The sequence below is a fragment of the Miniopterus natalensis genome, chromosome 13 (genome assembly GCF_054644295.1).
Source record: "Miniopterus natalensis isolate mMinNat1 chromosome 13, mMinNat1.hap1, whole genome shotgun sequence".
NCBI lineage: Eukaryota > Metazoa > Chordata > Mammalia > Chiroptera > Miniopteridae > Miniopterus > Miniopterus natalensis.
Genome location: NC_142093.1, coordinates 23,791,974 through 23,817,042, shown reverse-complemented (window position 1 = coordinate 23,817,042; position 25,069 = coordinate 23,791,974). Strand labels below are relative to the sequence as shown.

The 25,069-nt window shown below is 49.5% G+C and overlaps 1 protein-coding gene across 1 annotated transcript in view; it reads right to left on the bottom strand.

Annotated features, from left to right (window-relative positions):
• RHOQ (ras homolog family member Q) overlaps positions 1-20,646 on the bottom strand; it is a 32,558-nt gene extending 11,912 nt beyond the window's left edge. Inside the window, exons 1-2 of the mRNA XM_087823532.1 lie at positions 20,477-20,646; positions 19,874-19,932 (exon numbers count right to left, since the gene is read on the bottom strand). Of these exons, the coding sequence (XP_087679658.1) occupies positions 19,874-19,932; positions 20,477-20,618 (201 nt within the window). The 5' untranslated portion in view covers positions 20,619-20,646. The remainder of the gene's footprint in view (positions 1-19,873; positions 19,933-20,476) is intronic.
• Between the last annotated feature and the right edge of the window lie 4,423 nt (positions 20,647-25,069).

Below are 25,069 nucleotides of genomic sequence, written 5' to 3'. Positions count from 1 at the left end.
TCAGAGGGAGTGACGTCTCACCTGAGCTCTGAGGGAGGTTTACAGAGCCAGATACAGGACCGCGGGCAACTGCCCCGAAGCAGAAACGCCCTGGCAGACACTGGAAAGGGCCCGGGTGACAAGGCGGTTGGAGGGCTAGCGGTCCCGTGTCATCAGAGCCTAATGCAATGGAAAGTCACTAAAAGGTTGAGAAAACGGAGTCATATAAATTGGTGGGGGGGTTTTTGTGTGTTTTTTTCAAAAGGCAATTCCGGCTGCTTTGTGGAGAATGAATCAGAGGTGGGCAGGAGGATAAGGAGAGAATGACAATAACTCTGGTGAGAGAAGGTGGAGGCTTGGACTGAGTGGTAGCAGTTCACAGCTAAAGAAATGGTGGTTTCTAGATATATTCTGGAAGTAAACCCAGGCTTGAGTGATGGGCTGGATGCGTGGCTAGAGGTCAGGGAAGTCTGTGGAATAACCTGGGGCTCAGCTGCATGGATAACGTCTTCTTCAGGGGATGAGGAAGACTGAGGGTGGAGAAGCACACTGGGGAGAACATTCAGGAAGTCGATTTTGGACGTGTTAAGCTTAAGATGTTGAGAAAACTGTCGGAAAAGTGTACCTGAAGGAGTTCTCTGCCTCTTGAGTTTCAGGCCCCGCTCTGGACTCTTCCTTTTGGCTAAACCAGAGCATCTCAAATTCAACATTTCTGAGCTAAACTCATTTATTCCCCCTCAAGTCTGCAACTCCGCCTGTGTTCACAATCTCAGTAAAAGACATCACCACTGATGATGTCAGTAAAAGCCGGACCCCTGGAGGTCCCCAATGTCCCCAGACACACAGCACATCAGTTAACTGCCCAGCCAGTCTCACTGTCCTTTCCCTCCCACACTTTCATACCTGGGCAGACTTCAGGCTCTGGCTAGAAATCTCTTCATCCAACAAATCTTCCGTTTAGGTTAAGCACCGCGAAGTACTTCTGTAGCAGCCGGGCTTTTCCTGTCATTCCCTTTCCCACACTGGAATAGGATTGCTCTGTTATCTGTAATCTCCACAGGCCTCCCGGAGAGCGGGGGACTGCTCTTCAAAGCCGGCGCATAGTAACTGCTCACTAAATTCTTATTGCGTGAACTCGGGTGGCCCGTGGGACAGTGAAATCAGAAAGGTCGGGGGCGGCCTGCGCAGGGCTGGCCAGCACCTCCTTCACCGGCGACAAAGCTGGAGAAGGTGAATCAGGTGTCTGACTTCCCCGGGAGCAGACTAATTTCTCAAGGTGCCATCACCACATTCAGCCAAGAATGAAACTGCCTCCCGTGGTCAGGGCGATTCTGCGGTGCCTCAGTGGGCCCGACCCACCTGCCTGAAGGACCGGAGCTCTGAAGGGGAGCCTCAGCCGGGCACACTGTCAGCATGGAGGCTCCTGCAGCTCTTTGCACCACTGCCTTTTTCTCACTGTCTTGACATTTATTTTACCGACATGAAGGATATTGCTGACTGTCTACTGAACACCCTTCTCTACTGAGCATCCTACTCTTGTCCTTCTTCTTCCCCAAACTGATTTGGTTCAGGCCCCACCCTCCTTCACCCACACACGCCTCCCTGGGGGACCTGAGCCCACATTGAGCTAAAAGAATTCCCGGCTGGATTAAGCCAATCATGGGGTTTCGTTCCACACCCCCTGGCCAAAGTCACTGGCTCTTGGATGGACACCTGACCTAAGCAGTCCATTCAGAACGAAGCATTCCCTAGACAACCCAGGGTGGCCCCTCACTCACCCCTTTCTCCTGCTGTTCCTGCCTTCTCCCTCCCTCTCTCCCTCCTTTTCTCACTATACAGTTGCCATTCACTGGGCCCCCCTCTGTGGCTCATGAAGACTGTTAGGGACCCCCTACGTCAGCCACTGCTGGGGTCCCTGTGTCACACTGGAGTGCATACTACTCAGGACTAGCTATTTTAGGGGAGGCACATATAACGACCAGGCCTCCTGCTTCCTCCTGCTTTCCAACACTTGGGCTCCTGAGGACCCTTGGGCATTGTGAATGCAGGTCTCCTGGGCTTCCCACGGTGGGGCCAGGGGAGGGGAAGGGCCAACACAGAACTGTAAGTAATGGGTGGGCCAGATCTGGGGGAAACACCATTCTCCTCAGCTGCGAACTAACACCTGCCCTTCTCTGCCTCTGAGGCTGGGGAAGAGGCTTATGAAGACTGACGCCTCTCACTGGCCTGTTAATACACAAGAAGAGGCCAAGCAGTCGGAGAAGATCCCAGGAACTACATACACCCTGATTAGGCCTGAAATGCTGGTTTTCTCCATTCCCAGATGAGGCAGCCAAGCTGCATGGAGGAGTTAAACCATGACTAACAAGCCCATTTGGAATCTGGGTACGTAAATCACACTCCTTGGCCAAACATACAGTGAAATCTGCCATCTGAAGGCCGGGAAGGCTTGTCAGCAGGCAAGCAAAACCAGGGTGACCTAATGCAGTTCACAAATACACTTTCACACGACAGACCCTTCAAAAAATAGTTTCTGTTGGAACTCAATGAAGGTGTAGATTGTGCAACATTATGAATGCCACTAAATTATACACTGCATTTTATTCTTTATTTACTTTTTATTGATTTTTTTTTTTTTTGAGAGGGAGGAAGGGAGAGAGAAAGAGAGAAACACTGATGTGAGAGAGATACATCCATCGGTTGCCTCCTGCACGCTGCCGACTGGGGACCAAAGCTGAACCCTAGTCCCAGGAGAGGGTGGCAGAAGCGAGGCAGAATACTAGCTGCGCTGCCTTGTCTTTTCTGTTTCCTTTATCTATAAAATGAACTACCAATACGTGCTCCTCTTCAGCTGTCGGAAAGATTAAATGAGCTAAGGTATGAAGGGCACGTGGCAGGCGTGGTGGCTGCTAGCCTGTAACCACACCCAGCAGCTCGCCTCCACCGAGTTCCAGCAGATTTGGGGCAGAGGAATAAATGGGCGGAAAATGAAGACTGAGGGGGGAATCAACAGTGAAAAACACTCTGAGAAGTTTCGCTGGCTCACTAAGTGCTTATGTTTACATGGCAGGCAAAAACCGAAGTCAGGTATTTTATTAAGAACATAACTCAACCAATGTACCTCAAGTATGTTTTTTAAAGAAATAATGGTTAATGAGACCTGGGAAGTTTGAGACTCAAGATGCACGGGGACTGGGAAGTGGCCGCCGAGCCCTGGCTCGCTCGCATTGCACACAGCCACAGGGCCCTCCCCGCCAGCCCCAGAGCTGAGGGTCTCCTTCCAGTCCGCCAAAAAGTATAGGAGAACTATAGTAAGACGCCCGAATAATTTGACTACCCTAATAATAAAGCTAAATTTTGAGGATTAAATGAATGAAAATCACACCATAATAATTAGTCATCCGCAGTGTGGGCCATACTGAGATGACAGAGACAGTTGAAAACCCCCAAATCTAATCAAGGTAACTAAAGTGTAACTAAAGAAAGCTGTAACTTAACAGAGTATGTTTTGGCATGTCTGAAAAATATTAACTAAAAAGTCATTGTCTATACAGACTCTATACAGAGTCTAGCAAAGGAGAAATTGCATAATTAGAATATTAGTGTCCATCCAGCTCTGCCCGATGGGAAGACGCTGAGCCTGGTAGACACACACGTCCTGGTGGAATGGAAAGTTCGTCACGTGGTTTCAGGACCCAGAAGAAATGTAAATCTCCTCTGAGACTTCTAACTCCTTTTGCTCCAAAACCTCAATCCCTAATAGGCTTCTTACTAACTCATTTTTTGGAAGTACTGTGATGCTACAGAAAGGTACACAGGACAGCAGGCACTAGAAAGAATATCCATCCCTGTCACTTTGTTCTTCATATTTGTGTTTTCCAATTATAAAAAAAGTGTTAAATCTCAGCTAATTGAACACATGCACTTGTTTCTGATCTCCCCAAAATTCTCTAACAGGTACAGTAATCAGAAAAAGGAAAAAGGCATAAAGTCACAGGACAAAGCAAACAGGAAAGGAGACAACAGCAACACAATTTTTAGAAGCTAGAAGGCAAAAGAACAAGTTGGAAGTGATTTAGCAGACTTAGGGGGCCAAATTCTGGGCCAGCAAAGAGGGGGAAAGTTAAGAAGCACCTCCTTCCACACTGCAGAATCCCCAAAGGTATGGGAACAGAAGCAGTGCGTTCTGCAATTGGGCTGAAGAAGGAGCCACACACAAGAGGGTAGACTGACAGTCGGCTTAGGAAGCAGTTTAATCCCAGATCTCTTCTCTATCATGGTAAACTCTCTCCCCGACCCTGATGAAAGGCAGAAGTTATTGATTCTCTGGAAAGAGAAGAATAGAGGGTTCCCTGGATGGCAGGACATAAGGCCCAGTTGAAAATACCAAACACACAATGCCAGGGTACATGAAAACTGAGACCCCTACCCTGCTTCCTCCACGCACCTCCCAGAAACTGGCAGCCCAGGGGGAATCCCTCAGGCAGGAAAGTGAAGATTCTTTTCTGGGGACTATAACCAGCCCAAGAGGAAAGACCAAAGTCTGACATTACAGCTTCCGCAAAGAAAGGCCCAGACAGATCACCCTAGAGCAGTGGTTCTCAATTGAGGGAGTGAGGGGTGATGTTGCCTCATGGGAGCATCTGGCAATGTCTGGAGAGATCTTTGATTGCCATGACTGCGGTAGAGCTGCTATAGGCATCTAGTGGGAAGAAGCCAGGGATGCTGCTAAACAGCCTACAATGCATGGGATAGTTCCACAACAAAGAATTATCCAGCCCAAAATATCAATGGTGCTGAGGTTGAGAAACCCCCACCTATGGTCAAGGCAAGTCAGCCAGCCTCACACATACACCAAGCTTCCCACATGTTCCATGACACTCTCGTAAATACCAGTAGACACTCGAGGAACTGCCATGAAAGACAGATCAAAATGAGAGACACACAGGAAAACATAAGCTTCAAGAACTATCAGTATCTTCAGAGAAATTAGAGAAGACATTCAATCAAAAAGCAAGCCAAACCCAACTTAGAAGATGCTGAAGAAAAAAAGAAAGGAACATCCAGAGAGCAGGAAAAGCCTCTTGAAAATTAAAAACAGAATACTAAATAAATAAATAAATAGAAGGGGTAGAAGGTAAAATTGAGGAAGTCTCCCAAAAATAGAGCAAAAGATGCAGAGAACAAATACCTCTATAAGGAAATTAGAGGACAATCCCCAAAATTGCAACATGGAAAATACTGCGACTCTTAGTGTAATAGAAGAGATGAACTGGAAGTGAAGACATCAAAGAAATAAACCAAGAAAATTTCTCAGAATTGAAGGACACAAGTTTCTAGATTGAAAGGGCCCACAACAGCCAGCAAGCTACCACAAAGTCCATGCTTGTGAAAGTTCAGGAGGGTGAAATGGCACATCCTAAATGTTTCCAGGGAGGAAAGCCAGGTTCCTGACAGGGAATCAAGGATCAGATTGGCATCAGACCTTGTAACAGCATAAATTGAAGCTAGAAGACAATGGAGGCTTTTTTCTTCAAAGTTCTGGTGAAAAAAGATGATTTCTGATCTATTTTCACACTGCCAATCAGGTATGAAGGAAATGAAAACATTTTCAAACATACTACATGTCAGAAAGTTTTGTCTACAATGCAACTTTTCTCAGGAAATTAATAAAATATATGCTCGACCAAAATGAAGGAATAAACCAAGAAGACATTAAAAATCAATGTCATAAATAGGGATCTAATATGAGGGATAGGGCCAAAAGGAATCTCAATAACGAAGAAGGGAAGTCCCAGGATGACAACTGTGTGGCAGGCCACAGGCAACCAACCAGCCCATACTGGAGCAGGTCTGGCTCAGGAAGGATGCCTCCAAGAAGAAACCGATAGAATACTTATATGCTGGGTCACATGGAAAAGATAAACTGTTTAAAAAAGCAAATGGCAGCAAAGAGAACAAATATATAACCACTGCCCAGTGACCAAATTGCAATATAACTACTGGGAAAGAGAGGATGGGAAGTGGAAGGTATGTGTGAAAGAGAGCTGAAGCCTCATCATGCTGGTTTAAAGTTAATAGAGGATATTTTTTACCAAAATAAACAGCTAAGAACTGGAAGTGGTTGCCTCAGGGGAGCGGGAAATGACTTTACTACAGGGGAAGTGGAGAGGGAACTTTTGTTTCTCCAAAATAGAATCATAAATTGTTGACTCCTTAAGCTATCCAAGCATATAACTTTAATAAAAATAAATGGCTTTTTTTTTAAATGGAGGAAAACAAAATAATGTATAAAGAAGTAAACTACTAAAAATATTCACTATCACCACCTAAGCTAACCACTTGAACATTTTGACAATTTTGTTCCGATTTTTTCCTTGCACATTAGACAAAATGCATATTCTTCAAAGTTGTGATCATGCTATATGTAGTTTTGATTTCTGCTTTTTTCATTTAGCACATCATTAGCCTTTTCACGTATGTTTAAATATTTGTTGAAAGCAGTTTTTACTGGCTGCGATTATTTTAATTCACATGCTATCATTTAACAAATCCCTTTTTACTAGGTATTAATGTGTTTATAAATTATCACTATTATAAATATTGCCTGGAAGAATATAATTTTATGTAACTATTTGTGTACTCTGAATGTTTTGGCATAAATTCAAAGAAATGGATCATCAAAAGTTTAAGGGTTTTTGCTAAATTAACCTCTGTGATATTGAGATTCATAAGAAATACATATTTGGTCTTGATTCCCCTTTCTGGCATAGAGCCCCTAAAACCTTTGACGTGTCCTGAGTGATGACACTATAAAGGTGTCGCTTGTTAGGTTAATAAGGTGACCCCTGGACCCCACCTAAGGATGGGGGCCAGTTCCAGGAGACCCAACCATATGATTGGGGGGTTGGAACTTAAGGGGCTGAAGTTGAACCAGTTACCAATGGCCAATGATTTACTCAGTCGTGCCTTGCACTGAAGCCTCCATAAACACCCAAAAGGACCTGTTTGGAGGCATCGGCGTTGGTGAACTCGTGGAGGTGCTGGGCGAGTGGCAGGCTCGGGGGGGCATGAAAACTTCATGCCCCTTCCCACATACCTCGCCCTACGCGGCTCTACAGCTGGGTGTTCCTGAGCTCTGTCCTTTGACAGTAAGCTGTGATCTAGTAAGTAACATGTTTCTCTGAGTTCTGCGAGCTGCTCTAGCAAATTAACAGAACCCCCTGAAAAGAGAATCATGGGAAACTCTGATTTATAGCCTGTTGGTCAGAAGTACAGGTAACAACCTGAACTTGAAATTGGCAACCTGGGCTGGAGGGCATCCTTGGCACCTCCAGTCTGTAACTGGTTGGTCAGAAGCACAGACAGATAACCTGGGCCTGAGACTGGTGCCTGAGGTGGGAGGGGTGGGCAGGGTGGAGGGAGAGTCCTGGAGGACTGAATCCTTAACCTGTGGGATCTGACGCTGCCCTGGGGAGGCACTGTCAGAGCTGAGCTGAATTCTCAGACAGCCCTGTTGGTGTTTGCTTACTGTATGGCAGGGAACACCTGCCCCCCTCCACACACACTCACACTGAGATTGAGTCTCAGGGCCCTAAAAGAACCTCCAAATGCTTGGTGCCCTTTTTACTTCCAACAGTGGTGCACAGAGCCTCCACTTCCCTGGCTCCTAGGTAACAATTTTTTTCCATCTTGTCCAAGGTGACAGGTGAAAAAAAAGTTTTTATTTGCATTTCTTAGCATATTGTGTGTTCGTTCACTGGCTATTTGCTTTTCTTCTGTGAGCTATTGGTTTATGTCCTGTGTCTATTTTTCCACAGAGACCAATGGTAAATTAATGGTAAATTAATCCTTTGGCAACCTCATTTATATCTGGATCTCTTATGAATCAACACAGATCAGACTTGAGGACCGAATGACCCGTGAGTGTCTTGATAAAATCAAGTTTCTGAATCTAGATGACCCCACTGAGGCCCTGCTGATCTGTGAGGCTCTGGGCAAGTAGCCAGGCAGTTGGGCACCTTCACGACACTCCTCACACTTGACCATTTTCACCTTCTCATGGGATGTCCCCTTTTGTACTTGCATTTTAGTCATTTCCTCTCCCACTGGGCTCTAAATTCCTACAGGGGAAGAACCCTAGTTGATGAGTCTTTATGTCCCTCACTCACCTCCCTTGTGTTTAACAGATACCCATGGATTTGATGAGTAAAGATGTGAGGGGGTCAGAGGCAGGGGAGGCTATGAACAGAGGCACCGAGAAAACTAGAAAACTGGAAGGGCAGAGGGGAGACCACGCCCAGCCCTGGCAAAGGCCGGTGACACAGCACCAGGTGCGCATGACCAGCAGAACCTCGCCCTCGGCCTCAGAACCTGGAAAACGGTTCCCAGAGCCTGCGGCAAAACGTACATGAAATAAAGACTGACAAAAGCAAATAAAAAGGCAAGACAGGGATTATTCAGTCATAAAAAGAAATGAAGTATGAGACACGATGACCCTTGAAAACATGATGCTAAGTGAAAGAAGCCAGGCACAAAGGGTCACATGGTCTATGATTCCATTTATATGAGATGTCCAGAATAGGTAAATCCAAAGAGACAAAAAGTAGATTAATGGCTGCCAGGAGTTTGGGGGAAAGGAGAACAGAGAGACTGCTAACAGAGTTTCTTTAGGGGGTGATGAAAATGTTCTGGAATTAAACAGTGCTGATGGCTGTACAATTTTGTGAATATATAAAACCCCTGAATGTGAGTTATAGCTCAATTTTTAAAACAGGAAAGAGGAGCAGACTTATACATCAAGCGGTCTGGTCACCAGGAATTCTGAACGATCACTTTCTCCAGTAACACCAGCCTGCCCAGGCACGGCTGCTTCCGCACTGGCCTGCTGGTCAGGCGCAGGATGTCAGGGCTCCTGCCGGGCAGCAGGCGGTGTGCGGGTCTCCCCTCTTATCAAGGCAGAGCTGAGCCTGTCAGCCCATCCGCTGCACCTTCTTTCCCTTGCTTCCAACAGAAGGCCACAGGACACCCAGAAGGGACACCTGCCATCAAACACACTGAAGGATCCCTAAAGATCCGGACTTGCTAGGGAACAATACACACCCTCCTTCCAGACGAAGCCCTTCCCCATCCCTGCAGGGTGTGTATTGTTATCCAAACAGACCTGGCAGCCTTTCTACTAATGAGCTCTACAAGTGAAGAAATGAGTATTGTGCTTAAATGAGCAATGCATTAAAATGACCACCTACGACCTGATTTTTTTATTTTTTAAATTTATTGATTTTTAGAGAGAGAAAGGAAGGGAGAAAGAGAGAGGAACATTGATTTGTTGTTGCATTTATTCAATGGTTGATTCTTGTATGTGCCCTGACCAGGGATCAAACCCACAACCTTGGCATATCGGGACAACGCTCTAGCCAACTGAGCCACCGGGCAAGGGCTATAATCTGATTTTAAAGATCTCCAGTAATGCCCAGAAAGATCAGGATTCCCTTCACAGTGAGCTAATAAGAAAGCCAATGTGGAGATGACGTAAAGTCATGGGAAAGGCTCTTTCCATAATAATTTTTCTGACAGATTCCCCTAAATCCAACATAAACCTGATTTCTTTTTGGGACCCCCCAAATCTTGTGCTAAGTGCTATGTGCCACATTACCATCTAGGTGCGGAGTAAAGATTTACATGTGAATAAAACCAAATGCTAGACTATAGGCAACACACAATTTGCTCAGTTGAAACTGAAAGAAGGGGTTCAACCTCAGGAGGGCTGGAGTCCGGGAGGAGGAGTGCCTCAGCCTCAAAAGGACCTTCTCACTTTCTGCAGCTGGATGGAGACCAGAAGCTACCTCCTTCCAGACGAAGCCCTTCCCCATCCCTGCAGGGCCAAGGAGCCCGCAAGAAACACTGTAAGGAAGTACATGTGAGCCCGAACCAGCTTGTTGGGGGGGAGAGCCCTTTGAAAATTAAGCTGGGGTAAATGGAGTTTTAATTGAACTGGACAATCAGAATTAAATGCTCTTTCTCAGCAGTGGCTCTTAGAGGAAGCATACTTTGAGCCAACTCATTTGTAATCCCAACCATTATGCCATTTGAAAGAGGATGGCTTTTCTATGCTGGAACAGTCTGGAAGAGAGAGAGGGAAATGGAAAGAAGAAAGAATTTTAGAGTGGGGTATGTGAATGTGTTTGTGCATGTATGTGCATGTATGTGCGTGTGTGTGCATGTGTGTGCCTGTATGTACAGGAGAATGGAGGACGACACACAGAAAGCTTGGATCTGCCAGATAAGTAATTCCTGCCAAGATGAGTGTCTGAGTAACAGCCCTTCCTCCAACCTTTCCTGGTGACCCGCCTGAGGAGTTTTAATACCAAAGGACCTCATTGCCCATCTGTTGCTTTGGAACTAATTTAGCACAAACCACACTGGCATCTTCCTCAGGGGCAGGCCTGTCACCACCCAGAGTGCTAACCTCAGCTACAGTGAACAGAGAAGGGCCCAGGCCCCAGTCTGTCTGGTTGCTTAATGCATAGGCGAGAAAATAGCTCATCAAATACACATGGAGCCTACTGTGTGCACAGTCCTGGGACCGACAGCATGTCAATGGAGCCCAGGGAGGCTCAGAAAGTTCTACTTCGGTTTTTTTCTGAGAGTGCCTTGGCCCCAGCCCCACCAGGAGAGCTAGGAAGGCAGAACCAGTGGCTGAGTGCTTCAAATTATTCCAACAAATATGCAGGGTCAGAACCACGCGCAAAGAGCTACAAAGGAGGCGTGTTTGGTGGGGCAGGGGTTACAAATGAATAAATCACATACTCTAGGGAAGTGTGTACAGTGAGGGTGCGTGGGTGTGGGGGTGCGTTGCGTGTGTGTGTTGCAGGAGTGGGGAGGGAAGGTGGCTTGCTAAGAGGAGGTACATAAGTGCGCAAATATTCATTAACTCCCTCTGTAGCTCTGACATCTCCACCTGCATCAGAATCACCTGGAGAGCTCATTATAACAGAGGTGTCCAGAAGTTTCTGATTCAGGTCTGAGGTGGAGCCTAAGAATACGGACTTCTAACAAGTTCCCTGGAGATGCGTGTTGAATTGCACATCGGAGAGCCAGTGCAGTAATTCAAACCCTTCTTAAGCATCTAGTATGTGTAAGAATCCATATCTGAGCAACTTTCTCTATCAAAAATCAACCTGGATGCCCGGCCGGTGTGGCTCAGCGGTTGAGCATCGACCTATGATTCAGGAGATCAAGGTTCGATTCCTGGTCAGGGCACATGCCCAGGTTGCGGGCTCGATCCCCAGCAGGGGGAGTGTGCAGGAGGCAGCCGATCAATGACTCTCATCATTTGCGCCTCTCTCTCTCTCTCCCTCTCCCTTCCTCTCTCCGAAATCAATAAAGACATTAAAAAAAAAAAAATTCAACCTAGAGAGAACCCCTTGGTCTGCTTAACTGTTAGGAGCAGTTCATCTTTCCTTGGAAGGAAAAAAATGGCCTCCTCTGTAACCCCAATGAACAGGCACCGCTCCCCCCCATCACTCACTGTTGGCCCCTTCGATGAACTGAGTTCCTGGGGGCACAGCCTGCGCCTCACCTGTCTTGTAAGCCCTGCCCCTGGGGCACGCTCAGCCCAGATTTAGAGCTTGGTGCTGACTGACTGTATGAATATTTCCATCTGGTTCTGACGGCAGAGGTGGTGCCGATGGAAGGCAATGGAGAGCCCGGGAAGGCAAGCAAAATGAGTAGCAGGCGACAGAAAACATTTTGGGTGCATCCAGGGCATATTCAAATGGGAGAGAGACAAACAGATTTGAAATGGCAGTTTTCACCTAAATAAGAAAACTACAGAGAAAAAGGTTTGGAACAGCTGTTTGGGAGAGAAAAGACACCTGTAATTTGTAGGACAATGTTGTCCTGCCAGCACCCCCAAAAGGCAAGCTAATGTCAAGCAAAGGCTGGCAGGCAGAGCAAGGGTGAGAGCTTAAAGGTCAGGGAGGGGGCCCTGCCTCCTCCGCCTGAGGAGAGTCAGCTCATGTCAACACAGAAGGGTCCCGGGTCCTCCTTCCTGGGAAGGGGCTACACCTGCACACAAGTGGCACCCAGCCTCTCCCATACCCTCATCAGCAATGTGGCCACTCCGGCAAGTCTCTTTTTAAGCAAGAGTCAAGGTTAATGAACAAACTGACAAAATACCCTTAACTTCCCAGGTGGGGGGGCATTTTTCCAGAGCCATTTTAGCAGCAGCCCCTACTATCCCATCTATAGATACCACTCCACCAACTCTTCCGTCTGCAAAAGCCATGCGTTTTTCACATGAATATTCAACAACAGAATATTTACAATTAAAGGAGACACTGAACACTGTCAAGCTGCCTAGTGTGAGTAATTTAACATAAAGAACCCAGGACTCGCGTTGGACAGCCTGCCTGTAATGTTGGTGTTGCCTTTTATCAGCTGTGTGGTCTGAAGCAAGTCACTCAACCTGGCAAAACCTACAAAATGAAGCAACCACTTGCTAACCGCTCTACTTGTGGAGCAGGTGAGAGGCCTCAAGTGCAACATGCTTTGCGATCTGTAAAATGAAATGTGCTTTGCACTCTGTAAAAATGCCACTCAATGACCAGTGTGTCATTTACTAAACCCTGAGCCTGGAAGGGCTGGAAGTCTGGGGATGGGCTGGTTCACTACGCCCACCAGCCACCCAAAAAGAAACAGCAGCAACTATAAAGGCCCCTTCCCCCACTTTTTGTTCTTTTTATTTAAATCAACAAAGCAACACAATTCCAGATTAATATCTCCTAATTACTAAATTGTCAGTTAGTGGATGAAAAAACTCCATAATTTAGTTATCAACCCTACTCCACATGCTGACACTGAGAGCAGGGATCTGAGATCCATCAAAAGACACATTTGGGACATTCCCATGCCTGCACTCCCTGTGCTGCTCCTCCCCACCCAGAACATGAGCTCCCGTGACCCTCTGCCTGGCCTGGCCTCATTTAGTCCAATGTTTCCCAAGCTTGCACTTCATGATACAGAGGAAAGAGTTTGCGTTCAGCACACAGCGGGTGGGGTGGAGGGGTCATGGGTAAATTGCCTGAGGTTGGACTGCTCAACTCAGGAGGGACAACCTGAACCCAGGACTTTGTCCCAGGCCCTACCCAGCCGCCTTGAGCCTGAGAAAGTCCGTTATCTGGGAGCTGAGGCGCTCTGATTTCATCCAATGACTATAATATACAAATAGGGAAACTGAGGCTTTGAGAGGTCAAGCTCCTTGCTGGGAACTGGGCCCTGGCAGGTCAACGTGGGGCCACAGAGGTAACCAGGATCCTCTACCGCCTCATCTCTTCCAGAAAGCCTAGCTCTTCCAAAAAGCTCACCCCGCCACCCCTTCCTAGTTGGGACCGCGCAGCGCTTGTTTTCACATAATGAGCTTTTCCAGTTGCACAGGTGGACCTTTCTGTGGTCTGATCTCCCCCCCCCTTCTTCTCCACAGAAGATCAGAACACAGAGCAGGCACCAAATCCACACCACCCGAAATGAAGCGGTGTGGGGCTCCCCAGGCTGGTCGGAGCCATCACTCTCAGTAACCACAGGCTAAGCACCAGGCCATCCACGGCAACTACAACTCACCTCTAACCCTCACAGCAACCCTGCAAGGCAAACATTGTCTCCTGTTCACAGGGAGGGCAGGAGCTCCCAGAGGTGAGCTGGCCCACAGTCTCTCACCTACAGAGGAGAACCTGGGATTCAGCGTTGGCCTGGAGACTAAAACCCACACTTTCACTGCCAAGATGCCTCCTCAGGAGATCTGAGGCTGAGAGGTGTCAGGCAAGAGGCAAAGGCCTGAGCCTGAGAGACAGCTCCGGGGGCCCGGTGGTGACCACTCTGCCCCAGGTTCTGGGTGGGGGTAAAACTGTGCCCCGTGGCACACCTCCATACCACCACCCCTTTCAACTCTGTAGACTTCTACTGGATTAACAAAGCTTTTCTCAAGAAAGGGGTTGTGTCTGAAGCTATTCTCTAATAGCTATAACCCTAGGCTTTGGTTAACCTTGTAGCAAAAACGACTTGACGGCCAAATGAGAGTCAACTCCATCTAAGGAATATGTGCCCTCTGCCTTCCACACACCAGGCTCCGGGCGAAAGCTGGAAATGTGGGGAAAACAGACACAGTGGTCTGTCCTCGTGGAGCTTAGAGAGCAAGGGCTGGCCCAGGAGGTGCTGGCAGGCAGCGGATCTGGGAGATCTCTACTGCGATAGCTCCGACAACCCAGCCATGGCCAATCTGCCACCCCCTGCAGCCTCCCTGGCTGGGTGTCCCCTCGCTTCCTCATGCAAAGCAGCTGCCTGCCCAAAACTAAAAGAGGAAGAGCGAAGTGCTGAGGGCAAGGAAAGCTGCTCCTTGACCCTACCATGCCAAAGTAGGGCAAAACCAACCCCCTCCGAGTGAAAGGAAAGTCAGAGGAGGCTCACGAATTTGAGTTTCTTAAAAAGACATGTGCAGCCCTTGGCTATTGTTTCTTTGTAACTGCTTTTCTTGTCTCCTCCTTGCAGTATTGCTATTCTGCATCTCAGGCCCCTTGGTAGGGCCTGCTGCTGCCAACACATGTGTCACTGCTAGAAACTGATACCCCCTGGAGAGCTGCTTTGTTTTGTTTCCTTTTAATCCATTAGGTCTCATCTCCTGAAACCCCAAATTCCACAACAAAACCACAAAAACCCAGCTCCTCATTAGGCCTCTGACCCAGGAGCTTTAAAGCCATGCTCCCCACCTTTCTGATGTCCTGGCATATGCAGAGAATGGCCCCATGACCATTGCCCCACCCCCAGCAGCACTCCAGTAACATCCATTCCTGATACACCTGCTGGAAAACTTTCCCAGAGTGTAAATGTCATCAAACCTCAAGAGAATCATAACAGAAGTGGAGAAGCCGGATGGATCAGAGTCAGGAAGGGGATGGACCCACCTGAGGCACAAAGAGAAACCAATCAGAGCTGTTGGGGTGAGGTCCCTGCCTGCCTATCTGAGCCGGCACATCCCAAACCCACATCAGAGTCCCGAGAGGGAAACACAGGGCAGTCAGTCACTGCAACGGCTTTGGAGTCAACAAAGGCCTCTACCTTCCACACAGAGGAGGAAGCCAGCATTCCATGTGACGTGGTGCAGGCAGAAGATATAAATAGCTTCTAAAAAGGTTAGCAAAATGCACAGATGACAAATCTACAGTAGGTTACTAAGGGAAACCAGGATGCTTAGTGCCAGCATCTCACCTGTTGCAGCTGATGTCTGGAAGAAACCCTGTGGCTCCTCCTAAACTCTGCTCCCTGGGCCACTTATGGATGTAATGTGGGGCTGCAGGGAGCTGGAGCCTGGGTGACACGAGCGGGCACTTCCTAAGGCCTACAAATGGTCCCTGCAGGCCCCCTCCAAAGTAAAAACTTTTTTCCTAATCACATCTCTGTCTGCTTTCCATAAGCCCACTCACTCTCAATTTCCTCAGCGGGGAAAAGTCTACCTGGGAAGGTATCCTGAGGATCACTGCCTGAAGGTGGAAGGAGCTCGCCCTGGCCCTCCCCTTTCCCTCTTCCCATTATACAGGGCCCTGGGGTGCTGCCCCATGAAATGCAGAAGGCGGGGCATAGCTGGGAATTCTGAGGCTGCCTCCCACGGAGACTTCCTTCTGGAGGGGAAGTGCTTCCCTGGGTGCCCAGAGGGCTTGCAGGGCAGCCACAGCTGCTGGGCTGTGTCAAGTGAGAAACAGATCTTGCTTGTCACTAAAAAAGCAACCCCAAAGAATATCTGAATTAAGGGTATTTATAGTGCTCATGTATGTGCCCTTGAACTTGTGTGAGTTTAAGTTAACAGACATAGCAACAGCATGCCCAAAAGCACACATATGGACTTCCACACACAGTGGCAGTGGCTAAATCTGGAACTCTAGGGAACCCAAACTCACCCCAACACACCCTCCTGAGTGTGTGTATTCTAGGACCTGGGATAAACTGGGCGTCAGTCCCCTCTCTTCAGCGTATCAAGTTCTGCCTTCCTGCCAAGGATTAAGAGATCAGCCTGGAGCCAGCAGCTCAAGAGCAGCTTGCCAGGCAGGTCCCCACCGCTCATCGGCACAGACTGAGAGCTCTTCCCACTTCCCATGTGCTTCCAAACAGTGCAGAGGCAGGAGGGAAAGTCTCATCTCTCCAGCCCCTCCCTGAGCAGACAGTGGGCTGCTGCAGAGCCTACACAGAAGTCCTGAAAGCTCAGCAAGAAAGGAGAAGCTGCACAGAGGCCCAAGAAGGAAGCCAGGCCCCTGCAGAAGGCACCAGTGAGGAGGAAGGCACTGCCCTCACTGCCACTCCAAAATGTTTGGCAGTCAAAATGTCAGCTGCTCCTGGACCACCCAGGGGCTCAGCCAGGAGAGGGGGGGCCCCCCTTTGGTAGTGATGCTAGTAAGTGTGTCGAGGATATTGAGGGATGCCCCCAGGCAGAGCATGTGATGGGGACTAACACTGCCCACCACACTCACTAGCATTCATATTTCTTCCTCTCTTTCCCCCCACCTCCAGTAGCAGCAGAGGTCAGTAGTGCAAGCAGCCTGCTCTGTCTTGCCTTCCATTTGCACAAAACGCACTATCTGTAAGGCACAAAAAAGCAAAGCACAATGAAATGAGGTATGTCTGTACAGTCATCTCCTGAGTTCCCTAATACATAAATTGGGCAAATGTTTGCTTATGGCTTTGAACTTCACTAGGGTCAGAGGCCAAGAAGAATAAGCACATAGACTAGAAGTTCTAACCAGAGGGAGGTAGTATTGCTGTTATTCAAACACAGTGAGTGCCCATGTGCATGAGGGAAGTTGAGAGCAACTGCTTTCCAGGGCTGTGAGCAACCCCCTCATGCCATCTCGCCTCCCAAAGTGGAATCAACTAAAACCTATACACCCCACTGGTTTCTCAAATTCTACACTGAACTCTGAGTTTTTCGAAGAGTTTCTTTTACATCACTGAGGGTGCAGGCTCTGATTCAGAAAGAAAACGATATGACACAACAGGGCACTTAGAGCAGGAACACTCGACTATGTCCATGGGTCCATGATGGGCACTGTGGGAATCATAAAGTGCAAAGCTGGCTCCACACCTCTGCTGAGAACAGTATAAGATCTGGAATCCTAGTGGAATTGCTGTCAACTCCAGGCATAATGCACTGTCCTCTTCCACCTGCGATCCTTTCCTCCCACAAAGCTGCCCAGGGTGGAATACAATAATTTGTCATAATATATGAATGAAGTACAGTGTCCATGCTTTTACTATATTAAACAATATAAGCTGACCTAAAACACTGCAGTATAGAGTCTAATTATCCATATTTTTACTAGATCACAAAGATGGAAAATAACTTAGCTAGAACCACATGACTAGCAGAGGAAGGGAGAGATCTGAGCTCCAGCCTCGTTGGTTTCAGAGCTCATGGGCTGTCCTCTACTGCCCACCAGGCATGGGGTCTTAATGACCAAACACAACACAGAAATCTCCTACATAATATGCATAAACAGGCACCTGATCCAGGCACTCTCCCCTGTACTGTCATCAGCCATGGCAGATCCCTATCATAAATATATTCTTTTGACCTCCCAGGTGCCTAGCACAGTGCTAGGTATACCGTAGGCACTTGCCATCTAATCTCACTGATGATTACTTTGCTAAGATTGCTTATTAGTAATAAACCCTTAGATGCTGAAAGATGAATTATCACCAACTTTTATCCAAAGACAAAAGTCTCAGACATTGAGAGAAGCATCATCTTAGCCAACCGAGGAGGTGTCCCACCACTGGGCAAAAACAATAATATCTGAACCTCACTAATAGGTTGATCTCACTTGGTATGTATCTTACAATCTCCACAGGAAACAGCAATTATGATGACATATGGAAAGCCCTGGTTTTGTGAGTGGGCCCTAATTTGGGGTGATTCTTTGGATCTTGGTTCTGTACTCTGTAAATGCGGCATACACCCCCACCTAGAGAATGGCTGTGAAGATTCCACATACTATGTCTACAGACACACAGTCAACCCAGGTGGTCTCTCAGTACCTCCCATGGCTTTCTGTGTACATAACCACCTCCAAGTAGGGTAGATTAAGCCCCATGTCCTAAACCCAGCAATACCTTTCAGTAGTTGTGACCTTAGGTCAGCAACCTCGCCTCTCTGGGCCCCATTTGAGTTTCCTCATCTGCAAAGATGGAATATCACCTATCTGCAAAGATGGAATATCACCTATAAGGTTGTTTTGTGGAGAAAGTATAATAATACTTGAATGTTGTCACCCCATGCCTGATATACAGAAGAAACTCAGTAAATATTAGTTGGATTTGAATGTGCACAGAACAACTCTGACATATGAACGTCCTGCTGAATGGGGCTCGTGGTCAAAAACTGGTCATGGTGACAAGTAAAGGAGAAAAGGAAAGAAGGTATAGTACAGAAGTTAAAAATAGAGACTGTATTTTAAAATCTGTCTCCTTTCAACTAATAATTTCAACCTGTTTTTTAAAAGTTAACTGTACTGCTTTAAAGTTGGTCTCCATGCATTCTGATAGCTGGAAGGAATAACAACTATAAGACAGGCAACCAAAAGGGGCCCAGAAGAACTGGTTGTACTGACTTGGGTCAGTTTGGGGAAAGGGGGCAGCCTCAGGCACTGCCCAATGCAAGTTTCTGAAACCTCAGGTCTCCTCTAACTTAACAGTTTAGAAACCAGAGGTCACATCAGGGAACCCACCCCCCAAACAAGACATTTTTCAGAATCTAACCTGGTACCACAGTTTTGAAATCCAAAACTAGAAAAGCCACAAAGAACAGCTCCGCTTTATTGAACACCTACCTAGTGCGTGCCAGACTCAGTGCTAAGCCCCATTTTACAGATAAGAAAGATACTACTGGACATCCCCCAAAGCCCCTCACTAAGCCCCTCAGCTGCTCACATGTCCTGGAGGACCCAAGTCTGCATGACATGTGGAAACTTCTACCCAAGTCTTCAGGTCTAATCACAGGGCTGGATTCTGCAAAACTTCATCATACAATCCAGCCCCACAGCCAAAGTGGGTCTGGGAAGAGGGTGGAGCTGGGATAGAGGAAGAAAGAAGAGACCTTAATCCTTTAGGAGCCACCTCTAATTTGCAAATAATGGTCAGAGGCTGCCAGGAGAAGTGTTCATTTTCTTTCTACACAATAAGCTATCCCAGAAAGAAGCCAGTCACCTGGCCTTCCTCAGACAAATAAATAAATAAAGCCCTTCTTCCAGGATTCACACTGAACTCCTAACCCTTCCACGCCCTCCCGGCCGCAGGGAGTGGCTAAATGGTTGTTGTTTCTTTTCTTTTTTTCCCTGCGGTCCCCCGGTAACACCACAAATTATGTTTTCAGGGACTCCGGTCCCAGGGTGCAGTGATGTTGTAATGAACACAAGCAGGACCCAACGCCTTCCCATCATATTAGATGATGCCATTTCCCACCAATCAGGCGCCTCGGGCAGGCCGCCCACTCGCCAATGAGGGCCCGACGGAGGCTGCGAGGGGAGCCTGGTCAGCGGCACCAAAAATAGGGGCGCTTCCCGATTGGCTGCTGCCACTTTGCAACAGGAGTTGGGACCCACGCACCGGGCACCGTACGGAAGGCGCCGGCAGGCAAAAACTTTCACAGCCCGGGCGTTCCCGCGGGGGCACTGGGCTGAGGTTTGTTGTTGGGTTTTTTTGCGTTTCCTAATTTGCCGACTTGAAAAGAGAAATCCAGACTAGACCCAGGGCAGCCCCTCGCGGACACGCCCTCCCGCCTCGGCACCCCGCGGGAAGAGGCCCCCAGGCGCTCCGAGTCTGGGAAGGGAAGGGGGGCAGGGGCCAAGGCACTCACCTGTCCCGCCGTGTCATAGAGTCCCAGGAGGTACTGCTTGCCCCCCACGGTGACGCTGACTGCAGGGGCAGAAGTGGGGGCGGGGAGAAAGGCCCACAGTTACTTAGGCTCCGGGACAATTTCGCGCCCCACCAGGACCTTCCACTCCCAACCCAGCAGGAGGGCGCACGAAGGGAGATGTCACCCCTTGGCTCCTGTGCCCAGCTCCCTAGGAAGTGGCGTGAGGTCGGGGTGCGATGTGGCCCCCAGGCACAGCCTACTCCGTTCTCCCGCGTCTCCCAGGCCCCGGTCCCCCAAATGTTTCCCCGGGGTCGTAGGGCAGTAGGGGAGGCGGTTGGCAGGGAAGGTCAAGGAGGTCGGCCCGGGACGCCAGGGGGTTGGGAAGCGTGCGAAGCGGGCCCGGGTGCGGGGTAGGGAAGTGGGGTGGGAAGGGGGTCCAACCCGCGGCGGAGGGGGCGCCGGAAGCTGAGCCGCGGGTGGGCCGGCGGCCCCGCGGGGCGCGGGGGCAGGGCGGGGAGCGCGCGGAGGCGCGAGGGGCTCCGCCGAAGTTGCCGCGAAGTTCGCGGCCGGGAGCAGCCCCGAGCCCGCCGTTCCGAGGCGTACCTGCGTAGTGGTCGAAGACGGTGGGCACGTACTCCTCCGGGAAGGCGTCGTTGGCATAGCTCATGAGTAGGCACGTCTTGCCCACCGCCCCGTCGCCGACCACCACACACTTGAGCATCAGCGCGCCGGGCCCGTGAGCCATGCTGCGGCCGGCCGGCCTCCGGGCATGGTCCCCCCGGAGCCCCCGCCCCGGCACGCGGCTCAGCCCCAGCCCGCCTGGGGGGTCCGCCGCCGCCGCGCCGCGCAGCAGGGCTGTGCCCCCGGCCCCATGCAGCGGCGCCCCCGGCCCCAGGGGAGGGGGCGGCGGGCGCGGGGCGCTGTCGCCGCCTCGGTCACTGCCCGGATCCCCGCCCGGGCTCCGGCCGCCGCACCCGTCCGCCGCCCCAGCCGCTCGGCGCCCGCGCCCCGTCCCCGGCCCGGCCTCCCCTGGAGGATCCGCTGGATCATAAGACTGTCGGGCCCCGGGGGAGACCGCAACTTTGGGGAGGGCAGAGAGGGGAGGGGCCAGGCGGCTTTCCCCGCCCCTAGCGGGGCCCGGGCCCTCCCCGCGGCCCCGGAGGAGGGCGGGCCGAGGCGCCTCCCCCGAGTGCGGGCCGCCCGCCCGCGCCGGCCCGCTCGCTCCCGCGCCCCGCGCGCAGCCGCCGGGGCTCCGCCGTCGCCCCGCTGGACTCCCCGCCGGCCGCGGCGCCGAGGCGAAGGGGCGGAGCGAGGCGGGGGGGAGGGGGCGCCGGGGAGGAGCCGAGGGCCCGTCGCGAAAGTGCCCGCAGCGCCCGGAAGCGTCCAAAGGCCCCGGTGCTGGGAGAAGATGAGGCCTCTTGGGGAACGACGACGACTCCAGCGATGACGCAATACTCATGCAAAATTGTACATTTATATTTAAACTCCACCCAGAAGGCAGGATGCATCGGCCTCTGAGTGCAGAAAAGAAATAGAAATCGGAAGAAAAGAAAGACCAAGAGGGTTAAAAATTTTTTTTATGGCGCGTGGAGTGACGGGGGAGGGGGGGTGGTGGTCCCTGGGCTGGAAGGTCAACTCCAGGTAATGCCGTGCGCCCCTTCCCACAGCCACCCATGCTGTTCACAGCAGAAGCTTGAATCCTTTACTATGAAACTGGTGACTGAGGGGGTTGCAGCATCTTCAATCACTGAAGCACCCCATAACCAGACAGAGAAGGGAGACGTCGCTGGCTGTGAACCCCACAAATGTACCTTTGTTCCCCCTGGAGGAGACTTTCCCTGAGGCCCCCTGGTAGTCCCCGGTGCCCCTCAAAGGTGTTAGGTAGTGATCCTTGAGGAGTGATGCCCTGTGGTGCTCTAAGCCTGGTCTGTGACCCAGGCAGCAACCCCTGTCCCCCTGCCTGGGCAGAGCCGAGAAGCCCCTGGCTGCCCAGGTCCCGTTCGCTGACCAGTGGTGCTGCTTTGAACACTAGGCACCGCGGGAGAGGGTGGAGGAGAGTGGGCACACTCCACACTGACACTGCACCCCGCCTCCGCTGACACGCGATACACCACTTCCTTTCATTGATTCGCAGGGTTAGGAACGCTGTGTTGAGAGGCAGTACAGAAGTCGGCTGGACCATCTTTCTTAGACTCCCTTAGGCTGTAGGTAGGCAGCAGACCTAAGGAGGTGAAGTGGTTATACCAAAGGCTTCCAGCTAATTTCAGCACTCAAGGACATTTCACTTTGGGAAATGTTCATTATGTCCCTGTGCCTCACTTCTGAGGCCTCAACTCTCAAACCCCAAATCTGATTTCTATGGTCCCAGGAGGACTTTCTGGATCATTGGTAGTTCCTTGTGGAATCACACTCAAGATCTCACCAGACTCCTCCAAAAGCGTCTAAGTGTGGGCGGGCATTTGCATCGCCTGCTGCTGTAGTTGATGCAGTGAACCCTGAAGACACTTTGTGTGCATGACAAGAAAGGCAGCCTTGAAGTCAGATCTTGGTCCAGGGCCACGTCTGCCACTTAAAGGGGAAGAAAGGAGACTTGCTCCCTTTGCCTAGTGGACCATTTCTTCGGGCAGCATTTGCTGGGACCAGTATTCTGAAAGGAAGTTCTATTAGAAGAGGTTAGGAGCTACTGGAGTGTACTGGGCCAGAAGAGTGCATTTGGTCCCAGCTCGGATGCTAGTTAGAGGCACACTTCTCTGGGCCTCAGCTTTCTCATCTATAGATGTGATTGCATCTGTAAGAATGAGATCAGGTCTCACCCTTGAGAGCTCGAGTGCTTCAGAATGTGTCATGAGAGCTCCTGGTAACAGCTTTGGAGCAAGAGGAGAAGCAGTTGCTGGAGACATGGGGAAGGCCTTTAGGAGAGATGACAAGGTCTGTCCCAGGACTGGAGGAGAGAGGCATCCCCAGTTCTGGACTCCGGCCTTTCAGTTCTTATTGGGGCAGACGTTTACTAGGGCTCCAGGGAGCTGGAGGATCAGTTCCAGAACCTTGAAAAATGTCAGGGACTCCAGGTTCTGGATGGTCTGAGAGAAGCTCTGAAAATGTGAGAGCACTTCACGTGGTGAACTGATGTCAGATGAATCATGCAGTGGTGACTTCATTGGTGATGGTGACTTCATCCCTTTGGCCCACAGAAAAGCCAAAACTGACTGCCAGGAACACTTAGAGCTCTGGGCTGATTCCACTGGTGTGTATGTGGAGTGCGAGGGGGGAATTATCCTGGATGCCCCAGGCTAGCCCACAGATGGGTTAGCTGGAAGGGCCAAATAGATCTTAGCAGAAATCTCTTTCCTATGGGCAAAGAGGATAATGTCTGAAGTGGTAAAAACAACAACAACAATAATTCTCAAATTTCAGGGATTTGAGAGACAGAAATCAACTTTGTTTCTAAGCATCCCATAGGCTCTGTGTTTGCTTTTCTCCTTTTGTGTCAACCACGTATGTCAAAACACAATGATCTGTGTGAGAGCAGTGAAATCTCGACTTAGCCTTCTCTTTTTCCTGTAGTTCCTACTCTTCGTTGATTCATCCAGTACTTTATGTAACAGGCATTTATTGGGGTTTATAGATGCCAGACTTTATTCCTGGGCAGGGGACAAAAAGCTGTAAAGCCACAATCGCTGGAGGGGGAGGCGGAAAGGAACTGATGAGCAAATAGATAATTACTCTATAATGTGATCAGTGCTGTGGTACAGGATAAAGAACAGGCTTCTGGAAGTGCAGGGGAGGCTGTTGGTACCTCGCTAACTCTGGGTGTGCTGTGGGAGGACTTGCAGAAGGGTGTCATTGGCCTTCGGTATAAGAGGCCAATAGGAGTAAGATAAGAGTACCTGCGAAAGACAGCCCCACACCAGGGCAAGAAGGAACAGCACACAACTTCTTGGGAATGGTGAGCCATCTAGGGCGGACAGGGTGCAGGATTAGTGGTGCAGGAGAACTAGTTGTATTTAATTGGGAACTATACTATTGATTGTGCTTCATGCAGAGGCTCCCATTTCTGCCATACCCAAGTAACTGATACTATACCTACCTTCTGTCTTTGTTCCAGCTGCTATATCAATACACCACAGACGGGGTAGCTTATAAACAACAGAAATATATTTTGCATATTTCTGGGGGCTAGAAGTCTGGGATCAGGGTATCGGCATGATTTGGTGAGGGCCCTCTTCTGAGTTGCAGACTTCTTCTTGTGTTCTCACATGGTAGAAGGGATTCGGGAGCTTGGTCCAGCCTCTTTATAAGGCCACTAATTCCATTCATGAAGGCTCTACCTTGGTGACCTAATCACCTCTGGAAGGGCCCACCTACTAACACCAATACTTTGGGCTTCAGGTTTTAACAGACAAATTTAGGGGTGTACATATTGAACCCATAATACCTTCCTAATGTAAGTAACTTGGAAATTGCACAAAATATATGAAACCACTGTTTCCAGAGATTGAACACCACATAGCATGGGACTGTGATTCCTGAAAGAAGAGAACAAATGAGGCAAGCTCTGCTATCACCCTAACTTTCTGTTGGAAGTACTTTCTGAATTGTAGCATAGTGAGGGGGAACGGAAGTAGACCACAGTGACTGCTGAATTGAGAAGATAACTGAGGAGACTTTTCCAGATGGACAACCAGAGTGGAGGAAGGATAGCAGCATGATCCTCTTGAGCCTGCTGATGATACCAAATTGTACATTCCTGGAGTGAAAACTCCACAATGCTAAGCAAAGAACTGCCAGGGAACGTGAGCTGGTTGGTTTCCAGGGCTCACCCAGAGCTGGGAGTTGTTTGAGTTTCAACAGGTCAGTAGGAAGAAACCTTGTAGAATGTCCAGAGAATTCAGTAGAAACTCCAGAAGGGTTATGCATTTGAGGAAGGGCTAAATTAGCCCTACGGTAAAAGTAACTCTAGATATCCCCCCAACAAAGTTTATAAACAAGTCTCACAAAGACCACGTTCATCCACTATTACCATAAATGCCAGCAAAATGAATTCCATCATTTCTTAAAGGACAACAAAATAGAGGCATTAACAACATGAAATTCAGGATGTCAAGAACTAGACATGCAAATAAGTAGGAAAATGTAATCAGGAGAAAAATCAGTCAGTAGAAGCAAACCCAGAAATGAGAGATAATGGAATTAGCA